This window comes from Phasianus colchicus, chromosome 15 (genome assembly GCF_987193195.1).
Source record: "Phasianus colchicus chromosome 15, bPhaCol1.hap1.1, whole genome shotgun sequence".
NCBI classification, from domain to species: Eukaryota; Metazoa; Chordata; class Aves; order Galliformes; family Phasianidae; genus Phasianus; species Phasianus colchicus.
Window position 1 is genome coordinate 14073233 of NC_143450.1, and position 27523 is coordinate 14100755.

At 40.3% G+C, this 27523-nt stretch overlaps 2 protein-coding genes across 5 annotated transcripts in view; one reads left to right on the top strand and one right to left on the bottom strand.

Moving 5' to 3' along the window:
* Nucleotides 1–772: 772 nt before the first annotated feature.
* Nucleotides 773–14150, bottom strand: RUFY1 (RUN and FYVE domain containing 1). Of its 4 annotated transcripts, none has more exons than XM_031598317.2 (18): nucleotides 13834–14147; nucleotides 10932–11105; nucleotides 10591–10708; nucleotides 9862–9963; nucleotides 9436–9559; nucleotides 8784–8842; nucleotides 8160–8225; nucleotides 7577–7646; nucleotides 6693–6794; nucleotides 6301–6417; nucleotides 5508–5675; nucleotides 4588–4685; nucleotides 4020–4139; nucleotides 3337–3466; nucleotides 2863–2957; nucleotides 2401–2449; nucleotides 2116–2193; nucleotides 773–1476 (listed from the first exon to the last, which is right to left on the bottom strand). In XM_031598317.2, exons 1-18 carry the CDS (start codon nucleotides 14090–14092, stop codon nucleotides 1333–1335), a joined length of 2073 nt encoding a protein of 690 aa, XP_031454177.1. In that variant the 5' UTR covers nucleotides 14093–14147; the 3' UTR covers nucleotides 773–1332. The 4 variants fall into 4 exon arrangements, with proteins under 4 accessions (XP_031454177.1, XP_031454178.1, XP_090007274.1 ...); XM_031598318.2 differs by having other exon boundaries at nucleotides 13883–14023; XM_090151148.1 differs by lacking the exon at nucleotides 13834–14147 and adding an exon at nucleotides 11226–11970.
* Nucleotides 11564–27523, top strand: part of ADAMTS2 (ADAM metallopeptidase with thrombospondin type 1 motif 2) — a 224652-nt gene continuing 208692 nt past the window's right edge. Inside the window, exons 1-2 of the mRNA XM_031598314.2 lie at nucleotides 11564–11651; nucleotides 25109–25162. The gene's annotated coding sequence lies outside the window, so the exon portion shown is untranslated. The remainder of the gene's footprint in view (nucleotides 11652–25108; nucleotides 25163–27523) is intronic.

Below are 27523 nucleotides of genomic sequence, written 5' to 3' on the forward strand. Positions count from 1 at the left end.
GAGGTGCTTCCTGTTTGGGTGGGAGAACTGCAGAAGTTCAGAACGCCACAGAGCCTGATGTTAGCTGCCTACTGTGGTTGTGAAGTTGTAAAAGAGGGCTGGGGGATAATTCTGTACATAGCTACAGGCATCAATGCTTTGGAGCCAAAGTGCTGGATCAATGGACTTTGCAGCTTAGTGCAGCCATGTTTCAATAAATTCAATTTGACAAACACCATGCTTATAGATGTGCTTTTATAAACAGCTTAAGCTTAGTGACAGCTGAAGCTTCATCTGAAGCGGTAGGGCAGCTGTTTCCATGCATTTACCATGGAGAATGTATCCCTTTCTAATTAAATTTCTAACCTGTGGTTGAAGGGGAATGGCTGTGGTGTATCTTTCTACAATGGGAAAAATCCAGCAGTAGATACGAAAAGATTTAAAGCTGGTTTTGTCTTTGCCCTATAGAAAACTCCACTGCTATGAGGCTGCTGCTAGTGCCAGCCTGTAGTAATGGATCTTTAGTTCTGGGGTTGGATTTGTGCAGTGCTGTTTGAGCTCAGACCACACTGCCTCAGCAGCAAGCACAACTGCTCTGAGCAGAGTGAAGGAGCTGGTAAGGCAGCTCACCTGAAGGGCTGCTGTCCTGTCCAGCCATGCTCACTTCCTGCAGTATTCCAGTAGTACTGAAGATGTGTTTCAGTTTGTATTTCTAAGCCTTAGCCCTGCACCACGCTGTAACAACGCTCGCTTCCAGGCTGTAGGACTGACTGAGCATTAGAAAAAATCAGAACTGTTTCTTTTTGCAAAAGACTTTATTGTGCAGCTACCACACTGTGTTCACAGCTACTTTCAGAACAAGTGTTAAGTTGTAGGTTTTTTTTTTAACTCTGAATACGGAAGGCACATTCATTGACTCTCATAAAGCTCTTTCCATAGACAACTGATAAGTGAACATTCCTTTTCTTAGCTCAAATACAGAACTGTACATTAGCCAGTGTAACAGGAATGCCTATAGTGAGGATACAGAGGAACGGAAGTTAATGTACAGAAAAAGTAACTTCTAGAGGGATTGAGTAACTAGAAATCCCATATACAAATATTAATACAAATATCTTGTTTATAAAAAAAATCAGAAAATGGATTTCCATTTTAGTTTCAAATAGAACTTGAATGGAACTCAGGTAATACAATTTTAATTATCCCACTTGCATTACCCCTACCATTCTTTCATATTGACCTGTCCTAATGATGGAAAATAGAGCAGACACTGCTGCAAAGGTGCCTGGAATTCAGAATTAATGATGGCTACTTCTCCAATGCTGAGTTGGTCCCTTTGAGGTTACCAAAGGCTTAGGAGGAATTAGATGAACACCGCTGAAGTAGTAAGGTGTGACAAGTATCACAGACACGGACAGGCTTAGGATATGATGGCAGTGCCAGTTCATTGCTGGAACAAGTGTTGCAGAAGATGTCCCCGCAGTTTCTGCAGTGATGCTACAAGCAGAGAGCTTCAATAAGAACAACCGCCTACAAACGGAGCGTACTGAGGAAGTATGACAAAAGCCTTCAGAATCCACTAATCTCATTCTCAAGTCCCATAAGCCCACCCCTTACAGCATCATCTCCTCCTATGCAAAGAACCTGATACAAAGCAGTAAGGTCCATATGCAGCTTAACTTCCCCAGCTGCCCTGAGCCAGCCCAGCCATGGGCCAGGGCTGCTGCCCATCAGCTGTGTTCTGGCACACCTGGCTGCATCAGCATGCAGGTGGACCCTGCCCTGTTCCTTGCAGGCTCACAGAACTGTCCCCAGCTGTGCAGCAGGTCCCCATCCCCTGCAACTGGAAGGCACCAAGCTCGGCCTCTCAGCATCCAGTCCTCCTCACACTCCTGAACTCAGCAGGGAATGAGGACAAATCACAGCACAGGAGAACACAACCCACAACAGCCTCCTGCCAAGGAAAGTGCCCAAGCAGATAAGACATACTGTTCTTAGAATGGGAAATACCAAACTACTGCTCTATTTAGTTATCACACCCACGAGTTCTTAGACTGAGGCAAAGTCAGCAAATGATAGAACAGCACAACTTTTCTTTCCTGAGAGAAAAAGAAGAAATCCAGTGAACAACAGTACCTTTCTTCTTGAGATTGAGAATTCCTTCTCGCACTGCTTGCAGTGTGTTGCTTCGTCATCTTTCAGCCAGGTATGACCCTAAGAAGTTGGAACAAAATGCTCACGTTAGAAATAAGTACATTCATAAGGTTCAGAAACAATTTATCCACATTGTTTGTAATTCTTTTTCCAAAAGCCATCTTTTTAAAGTAGGATAAAATAAATCAAGAGTTAACTGTGGGGAACTTTGAAGGTGTGAAGTGAAATGCATGTTTAAGCCAAAATATCCACAAAATAATGGAGTACCTTTAGTGCTTTGTTTACTTCTTTAATGTCTTCCATCTTCAACTTTGATCTGGGAAAAAAAAAAAAAGAAATGATTCCCTCTGCATGGCTCTGCATGTTGCTGAGTTCAGTTTTACCTGCCCTTCCCCTGTCCAGCCACTGAATCTATTCTTCAGTCAGCTCACTGTTAACATTCTGAGCCACTCTGTATCACCAGAAAACGTTGTCACCTCAGGGTACATTCAGAAGCAATGTGGAAAAAGCAGAGTTCCACTTTATGAACTAAGCATTTACTGCATTGTTTCTTATCCCTGCCAGTTCACTCACACGAGGATTGCTGTTTAGCTCCATGTGCAGTAACTACCTCCTAAAATTCTCACATCTACCTATTTGACAAATGGATGCATTTTAAACTTCTTAGTAATTAATTTGAAACCCTGCCCTCCAAGTCATGTCACCCCCAGTTCAACTCCTATTACTCACTGGCTGAGATGAAGCCCCATTTCTTGCAGAGCTTGCTCCTGCTCCTCACAGACTTTCTCTAGCTGCTGCTTCTCATCTTGCAATTTTCTCAGCTCCTGTAAAATCAAACACAAAAATCAAGTTTGTGTGCTAAGTGATCTGTGACACAGTCTATCCAAAATACCAAAGCAATTCACAAGCATAAACTTCTTTCCTATTTTCTTTGCCTATTTCTAAGGGTTTATTTTTAGAGTTAGCTGGGGGAACTACCCATGGATTCTTGCAGAGTGAGAACAATGAACTCATTTAACCATATTTACCAAAAAAGAGGAATATTTTCAGGCTTTAACCATCCTTGAGCATAGCCAGAACGCAGCAGTCCTATGCCCACAAACGTGTTAAGAAGAGCCCATCTAACTCATTTGTTCTCAGTGCTTGAAGATACATTTCAAGCAAGCTTTAGTTCTGAACACAGCATGCCTGCAACATGTATACCTTTTTCAGTCCTTCCATTTGTTCCAATTCAGTTTTAAGCAGAGAGGTGGCATCCTTTTCTCGGTGTAGTTCTCTTTGCAAAGTTTGTCTCTGTTCTTTTTCAGATTTTAATTCCTTTTCCAGAGTTGAGCTATTTAAAAAAATAATTGATTCAGAGGAACTCCACAGCAGAAAAACATCCTATGGCATTTAAGGCTATCAACAATATGAGAAGAAAACTTGTCCTGAAGAGGACAAAACCTACATCAGTATTCTGACAAAGGAAAGAGCAGAGATGTTAAAGCAACAGACAAAAAAACCCATAGTAGTACTTAGAAAGTACAGAAAACAAGCAGTAAAACTGGTGGATAGCCAGAAGGAAAAAAAAAAAAAGCAACAACACTATCTCCACAAAAATGTATTTGACTACTTGTGTTTCAATGGCCGTGTTTGAAACAACACCCTACCCTAAAGTGCAAACAGTGAATGAAACATTACGTATTACAAGCCTAAGAGGATAAGAACACCAACCCCAGTCCCCCTTCAAGAAATCCCAATTCCTGTGGATGACAGTCACTGATGCACTATGCCTACATGACTGAGCACTGAAAGCACTTCTTAAACAATTAGAAATGAAGGGAAATAAAAAAAAAAAAAAAAAAAAAAAGGAAAACTGATGAGATGATGAAATAACATTGAAATACCATTTGCTATCCAGCTGGGACATTTGCTGCCGACAAGTGTCGAGTCTGCTGGCAAGCTCTTGCTTCATCTTGTTGCATCTTTCCTCTGCAGCTTGCCTTGCCTTTTCTGCATGCTGCAACCTGCAAAGTAAGGAACATATTTGCTGACATCTCACATTTTCCTCATCTATTCACTGACATTTTGTTCTTTCACATTTTTCATGTAGATCTTTACAGAGAGTAGAACTGAAGATACCACTGGAGTAGAGAGAAGTTCTAGAAAGCTGTTTCTGTAAAACTCCCAAGTCATACCTGCTCTTAAACCAATGTCAACACATTTTTTATACAGTTTGCCTACAGTACAGATCATTTTTACACAAATCAGTGATGTGCATGCCTGCTTGGGCAAAGGGAACAGATAAGTGTGGAGTATGATGATAGGGAGAAAAAGAGCAGTATGCTGGTGTGCATGCCCAAGTATCTATAGGAGACATTTGTGAGTGTTATACTGAGAAATAGAAAGCCATTCTATAATAATCTCAGTCAGAACCCTTCTACTGACCAACGGTATTGAGCTTCTAATTATTACCTCTCTTCCATTTGTTTCATAGAAGACATCATCTCATTCGTTTTTCCTTCAAAAGAAGATATTGCTTCTGTTTTCTGTTGTAAAGAACACTCTGCATTCTGCAGGAATAAAGCAGTTGGGTATTGCAGACAATACATTGTAGTTTTCTGAAGGTCACTCAGACACCAGATAAAGCCTGTTCAGTTTGTGACAAACTGTGCCTAGGTCTAACTGCAGTGTACAAACAGAATGATAATGGCAAAGCAGACACTCCTCAACTGCTCTGGTAAGAGTTCAGAACAAAAAGCTTGATTTAATAACATTTAAACTTAAGAGATCAGCTACAGGCCAAGTCTTCTCGGAAGGAGTCTGAAGAAGGAAATTGTCACATTATGTTTGTTATTACTGTGATCTGAATGCAAAAACTGGACTTGAAGGACATTGTTTCACAGGGAAGTAAAAAAACACCAACACAAAAACTTGGCTTTCTATTGGTTTAGCGAAGCTTGCTGGTTTTTTTTGGTAAGCAATGTTAAATGCAGTGCAACTGAGAGGCAAGATGACACAAAGGGAAGAAGCAGCAGGGCAGTTCTGGGCCGCAGGAAGCAGCTATGTTTTTTAAAGACTGCTCCTTTGGTGGTTAGAACAAACACCCTCAAAAGCACCTTCCCTCCCTGCCAGAGCTGTGTTTCTCCATGACTCGCACAGCGCTTCCTGGATGATCCTACAGCACATTGCTCAGCATACTCCTGGAAAGTCCTTTCCAAAAACACCCAATCTCATATTAATAATAAAACTTAGCTAAAAAAGAAACCAAACAACTTCTAAAATAGATACTCCTAAGAAAACAGATGCACCTATTATTGCAGATACACACCATGTGCATTACCATCACATCAAGGCCATCACTGCAGCTGCTCTATCCTCTGCTATGCACATACCTGAGATTTGTGAAACATCTGCAAGTTAATTGCTTTCACTTCTTCTAACTGTTGGCGAAGTGCAACCAAGGTATCTTGTTTTTCATGAGTATCTTTTTCCAGAAGTTTCATGGCTATTTCCATTTCTGTTTTCATTCCAATCTGTAGCTCCAACTCTTTCTCTAGTTCCTTAGAAAGAGATTTCCTAATTACTGCTAGGTAATCACACTGGGGATAAGTATTTCCAAAACCCATATAAAACCAGATAGAAATTCTGCATTACTCTCTCAGGTACAGACCTTCAGTTTTACAGAAAAGTTAGGTCTCAAATAATACAGTAAGTTAGTAAGAGCAAAAGACTATTTCAGCTCTCCAGATCATGGCAGCAGATCTGAGCTCTTGCCCTAAAATGTAGAGCATGGTGTGCATCTCAGCTGTGCAATCTCCTGCAAGCTGGAGATGGTTTGACTTCAAAACACAAGCTTCAGCAAGTCTTGGCACTTATTTAGCCAGTCACTGCTTAGCAGGTAATTGTAAAAGTGACTGCTGGCACTCCATAAAGACAGCTGCCTTTCTCTGTGCTCTTATCTTAAGTCTCTGCTCTAATAATCCTGGTACACTGTTAAATAGGCCCAGATTTCCAGTTCTTTTCTGACACTGCGAATGACCTATGAGCAGCATCTTCTTTACAAATCCATCATGAATTCGGAATAGTTTAGAGAAGTGCACAGCATACATCATATACTCATAATTCTAGCTCAGAGTAGGCAGCCCTGCACCTACAGAGACTAAAATAAAAAGTAAGTTTCCTCACCAGCCTAATTTTTTTTTCTTCTTTCAACTGCTTCCAGACATCACTGTACATTTCATCCAGACCCTGCCGGGACTGCCGGTAAGTATCCAGTTCTACTTTTGTATCCTCTTTTGTTACCTAGAGGAAACAATTGCAAAGGTCACAAAATCACAACACTACAATTCAGCTGTAACTGAGAAATACTGTTTCACTGAAGGATTTGTGTGTGATTTCAAGCAAGATCCTATTGTTGTACAATTAAAAAAGTAGCAGACTTAAATAGTCATTTACAGAAGTGTGTTAAACTGTGCTCCATAGCATTCCAGTTCAAAGTTGTTTCAAGAGCTCTAATTCTAGCTGAGCAAGAGAGCTTGCTTATTTTAAGGACCCTCCTCTTCAAATCATGGTCCTACCTCAACACTTTTTTCACTTCGTTCACGAATTAATTCGTTTTGTTGCTTTAACTGCTGCTGCTCTTCCTGAAGTGATCCAATTCGGTCAGTTGCTGCTGCAAGCTATGAAAAAAAACATATCTGTATTTTATCACTGCACAAACATGAAACACCAGAAGAAATTCTGAAGTCAGGAGCAAATTTCTCTCTTGGCCCTTTCATTCTTCCCAGAAGCTGCCAGGCCATTTTGCAGCTATACTCACCGTATAGCCTCAACTAATAAGGCCACAACATTTATTAGTGTGCCCCCTGCTTTATGCCCTCATCACTTATTTTTGAGTCACAGTGCAAAAAGCCAAACACAACCCCAGGTTTGTTATGTGCAGTGTTCTTCCTGGTATGCAACACAAGGCACATGGCTAGCCATGGAACTGCTGGAACATTATGGCTTTTTTCAAGTGGAGATTCCCCAAAAGGCATTGGATGGTGTATTATATTAGTTCAGACTGTAGGCATGTAGTAAATGTAATATGAACAACAAAACAAATACCAACCAAGCAAAAAAATCCCGTCAGCCTTTATCACATGTACTGATGGCTTTTACTGAGGTTCCCCACTAGGAAAGATTTCCAAACTGATCTTTATTCTTTTATTTTTACCTGATTTCCATTCTAACTCACACGAGAGAGATGCATAAAAGTGTGTGAGCAGAAAGAGAGACAAATCATGTTCATCACTGATATGATTAATTTTGGGTGGAGACATCACTGCACGAAAAAGACCTTGATTAAGGAAATCCTCCATACTTCACTATTATCAACTCAGTCCAAGTGTGTGGTGAATTCTATGGGTGTTTTGTCTCTGACAGAAGAAAGCTAAGAAACACTTAAAAGCCAGACACAAACCTCTTCCTGCAGCTTTGAGTTGGTCTTTTCTAAGCAGTCTATTTTGTTCTGAAGATCTGTGACTGTGCAACTGCATCAAGAAAAAAATAATGCATGAAAACAATACAACTGCCAGTGTTCAACACTTATTCCTGTTTACAACCATACTTTTATCATCTGGTATTTGCTAACAATGAGTTTTTTCATTAGGACAGTTGTTTTGGTTTAGCTTTTAGTTTTAATACCTCTTCAATACTGCAGAGATTAAGTGAAGCCAGCTACTAGCACTGAGAACACATAAGAACACATCTCCATCTAAAAGATGAACTGTGAGATGTTTCTTCAAGAGAAAACTGTCACAAACCCATCTCCAAAATCCTCTGTTGACCATTAGCAAGTTTCAGAACAGTCAACTATTAATACAGAACTTGTTTTCTGCTAGCATCTGCCTTAAGAAGACTAAGATTACAAAATGAAACTGAGTTTTTGGCAAAGAATCAAAAAAGACAGTTCATACTCAGACAAAAGTCTGAAAGAATGACAGCAAAGACATTTAAAGCTGTAAGGGAAAGTGACTGTGCATTAGAACAGCAGAAAGTCCTACCTTAGATGCCGGTTCAGTTCTTCTACATAATGCTTCTGGTCAAGGACAGCAGTAATGCCTTCATCTCTAATTGTAAAACAAGAATTTGTTGGTTGAGAAGAAACTTCATTTCAGAGCGTTAATTTGTACGAAAGTTGTCAGCATGGACTTGCAAATCTTTTTTTGTTATAGAAATAGTTGTGTTTGAGCAAGGTCAGGAAGCAATAACATCATCACTTAACACTTCCAGCAAAAATACTGTTCTCCATAACTGATACCTCCCACAGAAACAGCTCCCTAACTGAGCATATTACTGAAATAGCGCTTAGAAATCAAGCAGTGACTGAACAGAGGCACCCTGGCAGATTGTGTCTCCTAAAAATGTCCACATTTTGAGTGTTATTAATTTGGTGCTGGCTCAGGACAGACTCTCCACACCACATTGTTAAAAGTTGCCATGGGATCAACTATTGTTGTACTTTTGTTTAGTTAGTAAATCTATTTAGGATTCTCTTTTTTCAGTTAATAAGCGAGTTTGATATCTCTAGCACTGATGTGCTCCTACAGACCGACTGATGGGCTTGTTCTTAAAAAATAACACCACAAAACCCAAACAATTTTGGATCACTAATTCACCATACATACTGTTTGCCATCACTGTCTTGTGTTTCTTTAAGGTACAGAGAAAAATCAATCACTCCAACCTGAAAAACATATTTAAGAAATTAACATGCTTTCACAACACAATTCTGAGTAGCAGAAGGCATTTGTTTATATTTGGAAAAAAAGTAAAAATCTAAAAGTTCACATTTGGAAAGACAGATAACGCCTATGTCCTTCACAACCAAAGCAAACCTCCAGACCAGTATCTGTCAACATCAAAACCACCATCTTGGGTACACTCAGTTTCCCTGAAGTTATTATTTTTGACAGCACTTCCATAAGCTCCTACTAAAGGAGATGGATACTTTCATACTTGTCAGTATGAAAACATGATCAGCTTCTATACCGGACATTCCTGTCACTCTCCCTGCCCCTAACCTAAGGAAAAGCACCACTCACCCTCAAAACAAAAGATCCCATAAGCCCTCGGCAGACTGACTGTGACATAGCTCAGTTCATCTAATGTTTGGTTTCTCATGCAAGGAATTCAAATGTCCACTTACAAAAGCAATGACAATCCTTATCTACATAACAGATTTAGGAATTCTAGGCTCATCTCTGTAAAGTATTTATTGAAGTGCTTAATTCAACTCAATTATTTTAAGGACTGATTATATTTAAACTTAATCTTCACCTGAGAATCCAAGTCTTCTCCTTTCAAGCAAAGGTTGGCATCAATAACATTCAGTCCAACTAAGAGACCCACAATGACTGCTCCCTCCTCCTCCATCATCAGTGCATCAGGTTCATAAAATTCACTAGAAGAAATAAGATAAGGTATCATTGAACATCATAATTACAACAGCACCTCTATTTCTAAAATAACATAAGCAGTAATGTGCTTATGAAGCTCAGCTGATCAGCCTCCCCCTGCTAACATAGTGCATGAGGCAGAAGATGCAAAACAGAAAATTCTCCTGACCATAAGTTCACAGCAAGAACAATGAACAACTTATTCCCTTGCAGACTGCAAGAACAACTCAAAGTTAAATGGGTCAATTAATGACCTTTTTCTACAGCAATGCAAGGATTCAGTGAATGCAAGGTATTGGTATGTTACCTTAATAGATGCTTATGGTCCAAAAGCACTTTAAGATAATCCGCCAGTTTCTTTTGCATGAGTGCCAGGTAAAGCCAAGCCCTTCCTCTTCCTACAGCAGTTCTAAAATGAAACATTAAGGTTTTGGTAAAGCCAAAATGTTTAAGTAGAGCTGTGCAATTGAAAATTCTCCCTTTACAAAGGGAGATGAAGGCACTTATTTACTAAATTAACTAAATCGCAAAAAAAAAAAAGTTTTGTGGCCAGAGCAAGAGGAGCAATTGATTACATTCTGTTGTTTCAGTGTCAGAAAAGTATACTGTAAAATCTTCCTGAATCAGAAAGCCCTGCATATCTCCAGCTAACACCAGAACCCAACCGTTCATACATTTTGGGAATAAACCTAGAGTCTTCATTATCCTGAGGCCTCAAATGAAATGCACATACACACAAAGTTAGACAAAGCCATAAAAGTGATGGGAACAAGGGGAAAGAACCACCTGTGAAGATCCTACAGTCATTTTCAGCAAGCTTACAGAAATTTTGCAATGCTGTTTTTGAACGTGAGTGTACTATTTGAAACAGAAGAGCGGAATATTTTGAGGCAGCCTCCTTATCTCTGGGAGCACTCAATGCCTCCTACATACCCTGTTTTTCTCTTTGGAACGAGATCTCATTAATGAAGCTAAGAAACCACCCGCATTTCCCAGCAGAGTAAGTGAAACACGTCATCCCCAAGAAGGAACTTACTTCAGCTCCGGCAGGTTTTTAACACTAGTTGCTATATCTGATGCTTCAGGGCAAAGCTTTTCCACTAGCTCCAAAGGACCAAAGAACGATTTGTTCTGCCCAATAAAGGTCTTCTTCGCTGCAGGGAGCACACAGAGAAGTGTGTGATGAGAACCGACAGCCTCCCACTCCCATCCCGCAGCTTCATCTCACACACGGACAGCTGAGAGGACAGACGGCCACAGGGCGCTCGGACAGCCCGCACAGCACCGCGCACAGCGCACACGGACACGGCCGGGCACAGCACAGAGCTCCGTGCCACCGCGGGCCTCCCCTCAGCGCACAGCCGCAGCGGAGCCCACCTTTCAGGCCGTGCTTCAGGCAGTGCTCCAGCACCACGAAGAACTGCTGCAGAGGAGGGAAGTCGGAGTCCAGGGTGCGGCCCAGGCTCAGGGCCGACTGGATCAGGGTTTTGATGCTCAGCTTCATCATGTTCATGAGGTTGGCGCGCTCCTCCATGGCGTGGTGCCTCGCGGCTGTGCGGCGGGAAGGGGCAGAAACAGAAAAGCCGTTTTTAGAAACGCGCTCCCGCCGCCCCCCGCGGCCCGGCCCCAACTGGGGGCGCTGGAGGCCAGGCCCCTCTGCTCCCGCGTTACCACGGCAACAGCAGCCCCTAACAATCCTGAACTCTCGCGAGATTGAGCGTGGCCCGCGCGCGCCGGGCGCCATTTTAGAAATCGTTTGTGCTGCGAGCGGAGCGGCCCGCGCGCGCACAGCGCCGCCTCTGAGGGGCGGGAAGCGCTCCTCGCCTTACCCTGAGCGCGGTCACCTGGGCGCGGGGCGACGCAAAAAGAAAGCAAAACACATCGCCAACAAAAACAAACCCGCCACAACCGACCAAAACCAAAACCCCCAGATGGCGAGCTACCGCTTCACTCAACCACCGCTTCAGCCAACGCAGGCCCACGGCCGACCACGAGAGCTCTGGGCCAAGCGCGCTGCGCTAAGAGAAGCCGGCCGCTTCTGTGCTCTGGGAGCTGCCGGGCCGCCTGCGGGAATGGAAGTTACAACAAGTGTAAGAGGTACAACCCCGTATCAGTCACGTGGAAGAGGGTGAGGGCTGTTAGCAACGCCACACAGAAGTCCATTTGAGTAGTTTTCATCACTATCTTGTGCACAGAATAGTAATGTAGAGTGAAAACCAAGCGTAACTTTTCCCTATGAGAAGAGTGTAAGCAAAGTTATCCTAATCAAATTATTTCAGTAATCACAGCACACAAAGTCCTGTCCTCCCAGCAGCTTAGCTCTGCCATGTCAGTACCAAAAGCTGCTCATAATGCCTGAGACTGAGGATTATGAGGGCTGCAGCATTTTGGATTTTAATGTCAGGTTGGACATTAAGGACAGAGAAAAAAGCCTGACTAGACATAAGAAATCTGTGGCTTTGTTTAGATATTGAGGTGTTCAGTAGCAACTGAATATATGTTGTTATGCTGTTTCCTGAACTTGAACTTTTACTTATCAGGGATATTTTGCTTGTAAGCCTTTCTGAAGAGATGCATATATATTGCATTATCCACAAGACTTAAAAAATGAATACTATGAGTGATATGTTCTTTATGAACACAAATTTCAACTAAACAGCACTGCTGTTGATTTGTATTCAGTTTAAGTAGTAAGTCAAACAATCAGTCTGTTGGAAATTTACAGTCGCAGCTTTAGCAAAATTACGTACAAGTTGGTACATGTAGAGTAGCCAGGTGTCAGCAAATTATCCAAGTCAACCCTCAAAGACCAGAAACTGAATTACGTAAGTGCAAAAGATCCCAGATCTGCAATCTTTAAAAACATGTTATCGTAGTGTCTGACTCAGTTCAGCTGACTTTTAACATCGCTTTGAAGCTCCGTGCTTTGTTTACCATACACTGTTCCACACACCCTGAAGTAGGAGAATAGCACCAAGGTGACAGTTCTCCATCTTTTGGTCTTTAAGACAGTCTTTCTTGATTTGCATTCTTTAAATTTGCATCTCCTGCCTTCCCAGCCAGGCAGAACAGTTTCTTCAATGGCAGAAAATGGGTTTATGATGTGCCTTTCCCTCCTCTGTCCAGCTGACTGGAAAGTGTGTAGCAGAATCTACATGTGATCATCAGATCTGAAGTAGGGGGAAGTTATATAAAATCCATACAAAAAGATGGCAGCAGGGAACAATTTGTTATTTTTCCTCAAATAGTCTTGCATGCCACAAGTTATTTCTAAAAAAACACCTCATTTAAATCAAATGGTGCTTGGTCAAAGTTAACAGGAAAGTGCTTTATACAGGAGGGTAGAACAGGTATGAAAAGTGAACAGAGACTGGATCACCCCAGTTAAGTAGTTTAGTGTGAGTTCTGTAGATGCAGAAAAAGATAAGAATCGAGGCTGCTTTCTGGACAGGATTAATCTTGAGCTCTGACTATGCATCACTGAGGAATTTTCACACAAAAAATATTCTCTCAGCAGTAACATTCCACCATGCAGTTACGATTCATCCTCAGTGGAATGCAGCTTGAATACATAATATTCAAAACAAAAAGATCAGAACCAGCCAGCATAACTGAGCTCTGCTGCCCCAGAGCCATCAGCCACCAGCTTGGGAGCCTGCAGCCTAATGTGCTCATGTACTTCTCCTGTATTTGAATGAGTTTGTTTCTGTATTTTAAATATTGCTGAGATTTAATTTCCATAAGGATCCCACTTAATTCAGTCTTAAGAGAGCTCTTCCATAAATCCCATGTTACTACACCCATGAACGCAATGCTTAATAAAGCAAGCTGTGATTAAATGAGACGTTTTTCAGCACAGTTAGCAATTAGTTTGTAACCAGTCTGTTCCTTAGTCCAGCTGCCTGACGTGGGAGCTGTGCAGGAAGCAGCGTCATTCCCTCCCAGGAAGGCACCCCGCCAGCAGGCTGCTGCTCAGGGCAACTCCAGGCAGAAAGGGAATCAAAAAAAGCCATCTGAACCAGAAATACAAGTGAATCTGAGGATGCTGACAAGAGCTATAAGAGCTTAGGGCTCTTCTGGTTATATTTTGTTAACTTCTCCTCCTGTGCTGCCTGCATGCTCTTGCTTAAAGAAACGAGCGCAGCGTTAGATTAAAAACAAAACAAAACACCCTAAATTCAAAGTAATAATAAAACATCACAGTACTTAACGCCACTTACGGGAGCTAAACTTATTTGTGCCGCAAAAAAGCAAGTTTACTAAATAGACATAGCCATACTTGTTTTTGCTGTGCTGTCATTGCTGACTGCTTTGGATATGAGTCCTACCGAAGCCGCAGACTTCAGAGCGCTGCCATAGCTCAGCGCCAGGTTTTCGGAGGCTTTCTTTGCCAGCGATAAGATGGGAGCGGACCACTTCGCTTCCTCCTTTTCTTTTTCCACGTTTTTCAGCTCGGCTGTGTCAGGCACCTGCGTTTTGTCAATGATCTCAAAGTCTTCCTTCATCCCCGCGGCAGCGCACGGCTCCCCGGCAGCCATCTTCGGTCCATCACATGACTGCGCTCCGGCGGCGCTCGGCCCGCCTCGTCCCGCAGCTCGGGGCTGTGCCGTAGGGCTGCCCTGCGAACGCAGGCCGGGCTCGGACCGCCTCCAGAGCTGCGAGCGGCCCGCTGGTAGCGCCCAGCTGAACGCTTTGGAGTTCTCTTTTTAAGCGACTTTGAAAATAAGAAAAAAAACCGCACGTTATGTTTTCTTTCCTTGCATTCCGTGTTCCCAAATGTTATTTTCATATATATATATATATAAATTTAGTATCTTTCAAAATGCCAGATTTTTCTGGTATTCTGCACACTGAAACATATCTTTATTACTTTTATTACTATAGTTATACATGCTATAACTGAAGCCATCCTATCTTGATTCAAGCAGTGGGTAGGAGTGACAACTTGCTCCTGTGGCAAGTGTGTGCTTCTGTCACTGCCATTACAAAGCAGCTGGGTGCAATCAGGCTATTTGTTAATGTGTTTAGGCCATGCTTGGTAGGAGAGATTTATTGGAAAGGGGAACTGAAATGACAATGACCCCAATATGAACATTGAGCCTTAGTGGGTGGGGTGTCCCAGATATTGATGGTTTATCATCCAGTTTTTTCCTTCCAGGAGGTCAAGTTGTATCACTCATTTTGTTGCGAGGCAGGTAAATCACTTAGTCATATGATGTTGCATGTTAGCTTTCCTGCTACACAAGTTTCTTTGTTTTCTTTCCCCCTAAGAAAAAAGAGAAGGGGAGAGGGGATAGGAAAGTTGGAGATCATCGCATCAAAACAGATCTTTATGTCTGCATCTTATTTATCCTCCCACTTTGAGCTAGTTTAAGATTGATTCTGTCCTCTTGGCTTCTCAGATACTGCAAGTTTGACAGCTCCCGTTCTACAAAGCACAAAGAATCTGGTGTATTTTTGTCGAGAATTCAGAGCCTCTTATTCATCCATGACTCACGTGAGCTAAGTGTGGGCAGTAAGCTGCTTTTGCTGGAAGGGTGCAGAGTCCACCTCGTGGACTCCAGTGGTACTTAACAGTGGATTTATGTGACCACTGTATCCAATAGCTTCACGGGTTCTTACCTTGCTGCTGCTTACAGAAGTACACTTCTGCGTGACTTGAGTAAGACGTAATGCTGATTTGCAATCTTTACTGTCTATTCAATACTGAGTCTGAGGACAGTATTGGCCAGAGGGGCAAAACAGAATTGTGAGGTTCAAAATAATTTCATTATTCAATACAGCTGAAGAATAGGATGTGGAATTTTTGTGACTGAAAGTAAAGGCAAACAAAGACCACTGTCCACCTACCATCGTGTTGATCCAGTAATGTAATCATGCATCATACTTCCCTGTACTGCCTTACAATTAACCTCTGTGTAAAAACAGTAAATGAAAGATCATCTTTCTGCATATTGCTATTAAAAAATAATAATCAATGTACATAGTAGAGAAATAGCCACAGAGGATGTAGTTTACAGAGAATAGAGCTTTAAGCACAGTTAAAAAAAATAATAAAGTTGTTCATTATATTGGTCTTGGATGAAAGACAGGCACTATGCATGACTAAGTGTGCAATTTTAGCTCTGAAAGTGGGTTCATTTTTATTTTCCACTTCTGCGTTTGCTGATATTTCACCACTTTCTTTACAGACCACTAGTCCTGCTCTTGTTCTACTCTAAACTATCACTTGTTTTTTTAGCGAAGTAAAGGAAATAAAAGACCCATAGCAGGAATACAGTGGACTGCAATCTGGAATGTCAGAATATAGTTAAGAAGTACACACCAATTTAGCTTTTTTTTATTTAACACATTATTTGTTGGCACCGTGAGAACGGGCAGCACGAAGAGCTTCCCACTAGGTGACACTGTGGCACTGCCTGTATTCATGGAGCAGCATCTGACACACAGCAAGGACGCACCGCGAGCAAATATCGTGTTGTGAGGCTACCTGGGAAACAGCAAACAGCTCTCAAGGTGTCACCTTCCCAGCAGGGCATATAAATACTGGAATTTTTGTGCTGGGCTCAATCTACTGTATGCACAGGGTTTGATAGTGATAGGGCAAGTGGAACAGTTTTCAACTGAAAAAGGGGAGATTTAGATCAAATGTTAAGAGGAAATTTTTCCAGAGGGCGGTGAGGCACTGGAGCAGCCTGCCAAACAAGCTGCGGGTGCTCCATCCCCAGAAGTGTTCCAAGTCACCTACAGCTGTGCCTTCTGGTCTTTCATGGAGGTTTGCAGGGGTCTGCAGGGGTTGGGAGGCAATGTTCCAGGCCAGAGTCATTACATGAAAAGTTGTGTAGCTTTGCAAGTTCACTGGAAGCAGTATGAATGTATAGAAACATTTAATATTACAAAATAGTAGAATGATAAAAATGGGGGTGTTGTAGAAGAGGTTCCATTTTTGCAAGGTACTGTGCACATCAGATAACAGACTGCTTTGCTGCTTCAGTAAGAATAGGAAGAAAATTTAGACAAAGGATTTTAAGTTACCTGAAATACATTTAAGTGATGTTTATTCTTCCGTAGGAATAATAAAATACACTTTTTCACATAATATACCAAAGATCATTTAGATACTTCAATCTTACAATCTTGGTGATGCTGCTCCTGGTCACTCAAGGGTAGGATGTGGCACAGGCTGCTTGTGGTTAAGTCTTCTTCACAAATAGTAAAGATCTTATAACTAAGTCACATCTTAGATGCAGTAAACTATTGAAAGAGATTGCAGGAGGCATTGAGAAGTGTGATTCCCTGCCTTTACTTTGACTTGGATTTTCTCAGTTTTATGCTTGTTTTGTGAATGTCACTGCATGTTAATTGGTAAGATACTGGAGAGCCTAAAACAAAAGGGAAGTCAATGCATCTTTCGCTAGATTTTTATTTAAAAAACCAACAAAAACAGTCTTTTCTATCTATCTCTTCCTTTCTTTTATCCTTGCGGAGTTTCAGCTAGCAGCTTGTTTGCCACAATTAGGGATAATTCCCAATCCCTTTGGTTCAGTAGGGATTTTTTCTGGAGAGGGAGGAAAAAATGAAATGCTGAATGGATGTGCAAAAGCACCTTGTTTATTGAAAGAATCGAAGAGCAACAGAAACTTTTGGGTAACAAAGCTATGTAACTCTGTTACCTTCGCTGTTTCTCCTCACATGACAAGTAAGGATAATTTCACTAAGGCCCTTCCCTTCAAGATCAAGAGGGAAACTTCAGTTACTTCTTGTTCCTTACAACAGCGCTGTTCCCTGTCTGACCTCTTGATAAGCCAATCAAAGGTAAAAAAATGGAAGGAATTTATAACTGTAGCTTTCTAGCAGCCAAAGGCAATCCAGCTGCTGGCTGTGGTGCTGCTGTCTTTTGCCTCTGCCCAAACCCTTTCCCCAAGCCCCTTGGTCATTGGATTGCTGAACCACTTCAGTGCCCTGAGTTGGCAGAAATCGAATAAAACAGAAGTAAATCGTTTCCCTACTGATTTAATGTACTGAAGCATTTTTCCAGATGGTGTGTTGGAAGAGTTACTCACGATATGCATGTCCTGTTCAACCCCCAGTTTTCTGCCTGACCTGAGCTTTCTGTGGAGACTCCACATGGCAGATTAGCAAAGCAGATGACAGACTTACTAACGGAGTGCTTTACCTTAAACATCCTTCCTCCCATCTTTTTGGCAATCACAGAAGCTCCTGGCATCATAGCAGCTATAAATGTGTAGGGAGAAAGAAGAACCATAATTAGAAAGTAGAGTCATTGTCTTAATAAATCCTAAAAGCTTCTAGTAGCCAACATAGTAGGGATTTTGTGATTAGGAACTGCATCTGAAGTAGCCTCTTAGTAGAAGAGAATAAAAGGAAAATATGATCTGTTTATAAGCTGAACTTTGCATGCTGTAACAGAAATGCTAAGTCCCAGCTTAAACCAGTGATTGATTCTTTAGAATTTACTCTACTTAGAGCCTCTGTACAAATTTTGTCTCACAGTTTTAATGTTGAATGCTGGTGATGCTGCTGTATGAGCATATGCAACTTTCTGGGATTCTGACAGAGCAAGCAGGGAAATGCTGTAAGTTTTTCAGCTAGGGAAAAAAAAAATCTAAGGGTTTAATAATGCAGAATACTTTTAGTGTGCTACAGGTGGCATGAAATAGAAATGCATACCACAGCAAGTTTCTGTTGATGCCACACCTCATGTAATAAACATCTCTTCAAACCACCTCATATGGGTGTTCCTTTTTATAAGGAAGATCTCCTTCTCCTAGGTGTAGTTTAAAACATGCAGAGATGAAAGTTGCAGAATTTGTCAAATGGTGAAGGAACTCTAATTGCTGATAATTAAGATAACAGTAAAAAAAAAGTGTACTGATGCCTTTAATTAAGTGAAATAGAGATGCTCATCTTTCTAGGTGAGACCTGTTTGAAATTCTGAGCTGTGTGAAAGGGAAAGAGACCTGTAACTGGGTTGCTGTGTTGTGCAAGTGGGGAGACAGACACCTCCAGATGTTTTGTTAACAGGCAGCAGTAATTGGCATCCCACTGTTAAGATATAGTGTCTTGTCTTCTTTTCTTTTCCACTTTGTTCTGTTAATTTCAGAAGGTTTTATATATTGTACTGAATGCTGCAAACCTTTCTAGTCCAGCATGTGAATAATTTCCCCCTTTTAAAAACCAAAACAAACCCACAAATTCTCATCTGAATGTGGCCCTATTGACTGAAGTGAAGAAGAGAGATGCTAGGCCTTAAAATAGTAATAAATGATGAAGTTGAAGTTTCACTTTTAAAAATAAACTTGTTTGGTTTATGTTTATTGGAAAAGTGTAATAAGAGTAACAAAAATTCTGTTATTCTCTGCCAGTTATGGTTCCGGGCTGTGATTTTGGTGGATTTTATAAGCTCCAGACTCCAGTGCTGCCAGGATACGTTGCTATTGCTCTCCCTTGAGTCAATATCTTATAGCAGTTTAGGGTGTACAGCCACTCAAGGTGCTGCATTTCACATAATACTGAGGCTCTCCTTTACTTTTTGAATGGTTTCAGGGTTGGCATAGTCAATCTGTAAACAGTGAGGGAATAAAAATCTTTTTCCTTTACAGTACCATATTGGCACATTAGCACTGCCGTAGTCTTGGAACTCCTGAGAAATCTCCAAATGTTCCAAAGATGTTATTACTGGTCCATCAGGTGTCCATTCTCAGGATGAGTGAATCTCAGCCTGAACAGTAACTTTTTGTTTTGTTTCTGAAAAATCCACCAACAGTTTCAGATGAAGGAGAAAATCTAGATTGCTGGTGGAGAAGACGAGTAACGGGATATCAAGGCAGCCCTGGGTTGCTGCAGTTTAGTTTTGAATTGAGAAGTCACTAAGTATTATGTTGTCAGAAGAATATTAGTTTTAATTTTGGGGAAAATGTGATGTTTATGTGTAATCAACATAGAACATGATTTAAAAATGCTTCAGTACAGTAGAAAGCCGTAGTGCTCCTCACAAGGAGCCTTGTGGCTGAGGCTGGAGGGGGACTTCAGAGATCCTTGTCTATTTCCATAGCTCTGATAGCTTACTTGTATCCTAATTCCAATTGTATATGATTATGAATTGCAGCTTTGTTCTCTTCCTGCAAAGTAGTCATTATCTACTGTCACTCTTCTGCTTTGGCTGGAGGCTCTTTGGAGTGGGGACTTTATCACTGAACGGATATATCATGGCTGGCACAATCTGGGCTAATGTGGTTTGGGCAAGTGTGTATGTACTTAATGCTACTGCTGTAAAAATGTGTATAGTAAAATGCTGCTAATAAATTGGGGTGCTTCCAGCTAAGGTTATCTGAACCTGGTCATACCGAAAATGTTTTGCTATGAATTTTTGTTAACAAAGGAAAATTATTTACTGCAGGCTTATAACAAGGATCCAAAGTATTTGTTATTCATACAGGCTGAGCTGCAAAATCTATGGGAGTCTGTGAAATGATGTAGATGTGGTCAATCCCAGGGTAAGAAAGAACAAGGAAAAGGACAGCAGAAGTCTGTCCTGAAAAGACTGGCTGTGATGGGGGGTTGAACATAGTCTGGGTTTGTGTCAGCAGTCATAGAGCAACAGAGAACTGTAGTAGAGGACTGTACAATAGTAGAGAGAAGTTCTAATTTTTTTTTTTTTTTTTTTTTGATTGAGTTATTATGTTTCTCACCATTGTGCCTATATATTATAAAATCCAAGCAAACAAAAAACAGTGTAATTCCCAATGTACACATGGCCACAATTTTACAATTGGACCATTTCCCTTTGAAACAAGTCCCTGGTTAGTATGCACACAAACTGTAATGGGACCATGGAATCCAGCTGGCAAGTTAACTATCTTTAAAGATGGTTTCTCAAACATCTCTTCTCCTTTCACTGTGATACTTTGTATAGCTTCCTAAATCACCAGCCTCCATTTAAATTCATTTTTAGATCTGAAATAGAGCAGTGACTTGCTTGATTTCTGGTGTTGCTTCTTATGTAGAGGATAAAAGAATGAACCCCATTTTTTCCTCATGGTGATGATAGTAAGAAACATTAGGAAATAGGAACTCAAAATTTCCAAAACTTGTCTTTGCAAAAACTTTTGTACTTCTCACAGAAGCACTGTGTTCTGAAATAGCATGTAGCATCCAGGTTTTTACATGTATTTACTGTTTTCTTTACCCTGATGTGTTTGATTTTTAACCTAATCTTGAAATGCTGTTACCAGGTGTGGTATTATCTTAAAAAGATCCAGCTCTGCTGCTAGGTCCATGTTTAAAATGAAATTTATGAAATCCAACCTGGGAAACCTGCTTTTAATGTAGTTCTGAGCATAGAGTTCATTACTGTCACTAACACACTCTCATTTAGCTTGACTTAAATGTCAGAAAATATTATTCAGGTGCAGAAGACACCAAAGATCACAGCTAACTGATACATTGAATCATAATTAGCAAGGAGACCACATAAAGCTCAGAAGCTTCTATGTACTAAGAACACAATTGTCCTTCTCTGTTTGGCTCTAGGTGTTTGCCTGCTGAGCCTTATTACCAAATAAGTGCGGGGGGAATAGAACCTCAAACAGATGCTCAATTTTCCACTATGAGAGCATGAGATTAGGCCACAATGTTGCATGAACCAAAGCTTGTTACTTCACTGCAGCTCAGTCAGTGTGAAGTGTATTCTGGGCTCTGGAAGAGCATCCTGGTTTAACCACCAGCAGGCTTTGTGCAGCCCCACTGTGCTTAGAGAATATCAGAGCATCACTTTTAACTATATGATAAACAGAGAGTTGCAAAACAGATTAATGTTTTATCTCTTGCTTGAGATAAGAGCACAGTCTATGTCATTGTTAATGAACTCATTTGGCTACTGGGGGAGCAAACCTTTTTCTTCCTGCTTTACTTTGACACTTGTCCTTGTCAGGGTTATTTCTAATTAGAGCATTCCTTTTCCTAATTGTAGACAGGACACACACAGGGAACAACTTGACTTTGTAGCTTATGCCAATAAAATGCATCTCTCTTGCTAAAACTGTACTTAAATTTACATTTCTAAGAAATCTACTGTCATGGCCACTTAAATGAGTCCCATTTGTTAGATATTATGGGTGTGATCTGTGAATGACTCTGCATCAAACTTTAGATTATTTGTGTTTTTATTGTGGTGAAGTTTCTGAATTTACAGTGTGACCTTGAAAAATATTCAAGTCACCCAGAACTGAGAAGAGTTTAGCTTCTATTTGAGACAGACATGTTAAATGTTATCACTTGTTGTATTTATTAGCATCGGATCACCTTTGTTACAAAAAACAAACAAAAAAAAATTGGAGTACCAAAATCTGTTTATTTAATTGGACATTTTCAGTATTAACAAAAACCACAGCTGAAATTCCGTATCACAGAAGCTGGAAAATACACTCGAGTTTTTATTTAAACACAATCAAAGCAACTCTAAGCTCATCTTCTCATTTCTATCTTGAATAAATAAAGAGCATTGCTGGTCTTTCCTAAGCAGATAACTAGCAAAATTAATGATGCAGTGTACAGGTTTGCATGCAGTGCTGCTGGAAGAATGCCCTGGGGGACCTCTGTGAATCTTTACACAGTGGCCCTTTTGGTACATGTTCTGTGTCAGGTTGTGCTGGGACAAACAGGATTAACATCTCTTGGGTTCTGAAAATGATTCTTGGAGTGGAAGAAATCAGTTTATCTTTGTACTGTTTTTTGTGGTTTTTTGTTTTGATTTGTCACATTGAAGTTTGTATTAACCATAGGAGTGTAAATCTTGGATCATGGCCGGCCTGCTCAGGTAGGTCTGATCTGAAATGGAAAGAAAATAGATCTCCCTTTTTTTTTTTTTTTTTTGTGACAGAGAATGGTCAGTCATGCTATTCCTGTTATAGCTCAGATGGATTTATAGGTTATGAACTTCAGTCTGAGCTCAGTTGTTTATCTGTAAATCTGTCTGAAAACTGCTCCCAGCAGTGTCTGTGATATACTGTCCTGTGTAGCCGTTCTCTAACTTGGATGTCTGTTGCAGCTTTTAAGGTTTGAAGAAAGATGGAGGAGTGTGTAGAAATAAGTACTGAGGGCTTACATTGCAGTCATATCCAAGCAAACACTGAATAATCCAATGGCCTCTAGAGAAGTCTAATATAACTACTAATGGCTTACAGAGAGCTTTATTTGTTGTTTTCTGGTTAACTAATTCCACGAGATTCTGAAAGAAGATAAGAAATCAGTCTCTGTGTTTGGAGACCTCAGCCAGCTCTTCTGGCAGGGAAAGAGACAAGCAGGGAGGATAGCAAGAGGAGTGAATTAATTCTTGATCAGAAAGTGAGACTGTATGAGAAACACTTGTGGTTTTTGCATCTCTGTGTCAGTAATGTAGGTCCATACTTTCACTTGGCAGTGTGTGGACTCTGTTTTCTGTAGGCTATTCTAAGGGCCAACCAAAGCAAAAACCTCTTTGAGCTATGTTGGAACTTATCCTATTGGAGTCTACACCCCTGGTGTGGAATACTTCCATACATGAAAAAAGCTGAAAACTTTCATAATAAATTGATATTGGAGTGTTATTGGTGTAAAGAGAGGAGCATGTATGAGATAACAGCGAAAAAGAGAAAGGGATACATAAATAGATTGGAAAGCTAAAACTTGCTAGACAAGGAGCTGATAGTCCAACTCTGAGAAGAGCCCAGAGGAAGAGTTCATATGTTCACAGAACGCATAGTAACTCTCCAACCTTGCTCTGTTACAGTGGCTTATGTTAAAAAATGCAGCCATTGGTAGATACAGCAGGAGCAGGTGACTAAGAGGCACAGGGAGGATGAGCAACTCAAGGAATTCTGATGTGTTTTCTAACTCATCATCAGCCAAATAAACGGTCTTCTGAAATTCAGCCTGAAAGTCTCTTAATGTCCTGTATGTGATATTCAGTGCCACCAACCAACTGCACCAGCTTTTCAGTTGTCCTCCAGCAGAAAGTGTGGCTCTTAACACTGCATGGAATTTGATGCTTTTGCCTTTTCTTACTGATGGCTTTCACTATTCTGTGGTGTTTGTTTTTTTAACCTGGCTTAACAGGTTAAAAAAACTGTTCAGCCACTGGCTGAACAGATCGAACTCACAGAGGAGTTAGAAATATGACAGTGCCAGTGCAATATGTGATATTAGAGTGGTTGCAAAAAATGAAGTATTACAGTAATTCCTTAACAAATTTTCAAAGCCACTTTGAACTACGTAAATCAGAAGTGTAACTGAGAGTGATTATCAAAAGATGCGTATCTGTATTGCTGGTTTCCTTGAATTAGATGGAGAAGGTCTTGCTCCAGTCAGTAGCCATGCATTCCTTAATTGCAGGCAGTTGCAAATAACTATTTATGTGGATAGAACTTGTAAAGAATGATATGAAAATAAACCTTTCATGAGATGCCAATACTTCTGTAAGAGAATAAATGATTCCCTACTGACTTTGGTAAACACTAAGATATTTTTGTTTTCAAGTACTCTTCTTGCTGTCAGTCATAATATTGCTAGAATCGCAGCTATGCTTTCTGAACACATCTGTGGTAATGCTGTCTTCATTATTGATACTTGGTAGGCCTGAAATAGATTAATTTCTATAATATGGTGTCAGTATGTCATCAGTGATCCCTGTTCTACTGCAGGAAGAAAATGGGAGAATGCAACAGAGATGGTTCAGAGAAAGTTAATGCCACAGAACTATTTCCTCTGAGGAAGAGGAAATGCAGGGCATTAAAATGTTACACGTAGAAAATCATAGAAACCTGGCTTTTTGTGACATTTAGTTCATTTTTTCATTTTTCTAATTTCTTCTTTTTATTCTGTCTCTATTTATACGGTCACTCACTGTTCCATTCAAGAATGCATTGTCCATTTTCTGGTGCCTTCAGTATTATGGAAGGTTTTTTTGAGCTTGCTGTTGGTGAAGAAGCCATTCAAAAATCACTTGAGTTGGACTAGCTAAAGCTTATAAGTCACATGTATTTTTGCTTTTTATCTTATTGATTCAGGAGGTGAAAGTGGCATAGTAATGAAAAGTCAGAAGGGGGAGAAGTAGATCAATATATTGCTAAATTCTTATTGAAATTCTCATGCTTAGAGTGTTCTGGGCAGTTTTATTTCTGCTTAACATTTGCTGAGTAAAAGTCATTGCCCTAGAGATGGAAGATTTATTGACACATAGGGATGAAAATGATTAGCTAAAAGGTTTCTGCATGAAGAGAATCAAAATCATCTGAAACACTACAGAGTGGATCATATACAGTAGGCTGAGATGCTTCCAATAAGTTATTAATTTCAAAGCTAAATGATGAGCGTGGTGGTATTATATCAACTATTTATTCTCTGAATACTTCATAGGAACCCTAAGGAAATGAAAAAAGCTTTCATTTATGTATCTGTAGGTTTACATATTCTATAAACACATATACTTGTTAGAGTTCATAAAGGTGTTATCTTTTCATAGATTTATTTTTAATTACATATTTATTAATTTGCAGGTTCCAGCTTTTCAAGAACTGACTGTATGGAATGATCCTACAGCCCTGGCACAGGTAAGGCCTTATGGCACTATATTCTGATTTATCAACAATCATGGTCACTCATTTTGCATCTCATGTTAATGAAATGCTGTATACATTGGTACACAGTATTTAGCTTTTCAAACACCTGAAAGATGTCAGCATGATTTGGCTCACAGTGTATGTGAGTCCTCCAGAAGTACTCTGCACAGCTTCTGCATTTTGGCTGATTGAAGATTGAGTTGTGTCTTCAGACTTGAGTTTGCCTTGACTTTGTACAGACAGAGGATAGTGAAGCCTGGGAAGTTTAGTTGTTGGAAAGATCAAATTGAAATGCAGTGTGATTTGGTGCTCTCCAAAGTTGAATGTAGGGAAACATTCATTCTCTGACTGGGTGTCAAAAGAGCTTACCAATCTTTCTACTGCTGCTTACATTTTATGTCAATAGCCTTTTAGTGGCAAATTGCAGTAAGCCATATCTTTGTTCCCTTCATCCAGTCACTTAATGGACAGGAAGCATTGCAGATGGCCCTGAAGGAGGTCAGTGGAACTCTTGACAGAACACACTGTATTTGCACTCCAGTTTGCCAGCATCAGTGTTCAGAGTGCATGCTTTCTCATTGCAGAGGCTAAGATAAGAACAAAAGATACTTTAAACTGTGTTGGTGTTCCATAGGGTTCTGATGGTCTCCAGAATCAGAAATAGGGATCAGGAAGGACACATCTTGCTATTCAGCTTGTCTTGACTGAAAAGTAGGGCTTTATATATCTTCCTGTCCCTCTTTCTTAAATCTGGAATGTACTAAGCAAAAAGTACCAAATCAAAGAGATTAAATGCAACATGTAATTCAGAGAAAAATGAGATGAGAGATTACTGTACACCAGACAAAGCTGGTAGTATTGAATAATTATGTATATTGTTGCAGGAAATGTTGTATGAAATTTAATTCTAGGTTTCACGCAAGCTTTAAAGCTCTGAGCAGGTTTTATTTTCAAATAGAAATGATTAAATATAATTTTTCAATACTTTTACATGATTAATGTAACAAGCTGATCTTTCTTTGAGTACATCATAAATACCATCCACATTGGTGTGCTATATATGGAGAGTTTTATTGCTGCAGCACTTTATGAAATTATTCTTTGGGAAATTATAGATAGTCAATGAATAATTCAAGGGAACGAATAAAAGAAAATCTAATAAACTCTGCGTATGATTGAACTTTGACATTATTACAGTAATGTGTATATACAAACCTCACTGCTATTCTGGAAAAGAGATTCAAATAGAGCTTGATTTTTATGAGAAGAGATGTTTTCACTCTTATCCTGTTGGAGAGAAAAAGTGACATGCTTTTTTCTAATTGGTAAACTGAACACAATCATACTTTTTTTCCAAAAAAAGTGAAGAGCAAAGATATAAAAGATAAATTCTCAAGGAAATAGTGGATTTTTGCCAGGGGTCCCAATCACTGTAGCAATTTTTGGGAGCCTGAAAATACTTCTGTGAATCAGAAAATGAAAACCCTTGAGGAAAAGTATATCTTACAGGACTATAAATTTATTTCTTTCTATACTAGGCACAAAAAAATCAGACAACAGTCATGGCAGCAAGTACAGAAAGGCCCAGTTGGAATGAGAAAAAGGGGCAGTTTTGCTGCTAAAAGCAGCTTTTTCCCTTTGCCATTTTGGCAGTAGTGATGTGGTAGATGGGCAGTGAGAAGATTTGGTTTTTATCGGGCTGAGAGGACCTGGGTGAAGCAATGTGGGAGTCTGAGGAGGTCCCATGTTGTGTTCTTTCATGAGTACAGCTGTATCATACAATTTCCTGTCCATATGAAATTACTGAACTATGAAAAATTGTTATGAACTCTCTAATGTTTAATTCAGTCATGCAAGTTAAGGTCTCCATTACTACCCTTGAATCACTGCTTTCAGGAAGACTGGACAACTAGAAGGGGTATGGAGGCATGCACCCTGAAGCTTTGGGGTGGCTTTCATACACTTCAACAATCTTACAGTTACAAAGGGAGAGGGAGCAGGGCAAGAGAGCCATCTCTTTCTGCAGAGGGTTAAAGGTGAGTTAGCACCACAGTCCAGGTCTGAACTACCCTCAGAATCTTGCTTTCTCTCCCTCTTAAATAACTACACATGTCCTGTAGAGACTGACCTGCTGGCTTAGTCCAGAGCTGATACGAATGTGATATGAGTGCCTCTAGTATCTTCATGTTATGCAGACACTGACTTTGGAGACAGATCTAGGCAGAAACCTCATCAAGTCAGTGATACTGGAGTCTGGGAAAAAGACAGTGTCAAAATCAACTCCTTGCTGCATTTCAAACAGCTACAGCAGTTTTAGAGTCTGTTTAAAAAATAGAGCTCTTGGGCTCACTG

Bases quoted from the DNA above. Each gene is read 5' to 3' on its own strand.
- RUFY1 (XM_031598317.2), bottom strand. From the start codon at position 14,092: ATGGCTGCCGGGGAGCCGTGCGCTGCCGCGGGGATGAAGGAAGACTTT. The intron at 10,709-10,931 runs GTGGGCTCCGCT...TGCTCCCTGCAG, and splicing joins CCTGAAGCACGGCCTGAAAG to CGAAGAAGACCTTTATTGGG. The intron at 2,450-2,862 runs GTGAGTAATAGG...TTTTTTTCCCAG, and splicing joins ATGGGGCTTCATCTCAGCCA to ATCAAAGTTGAAGATGGAAG.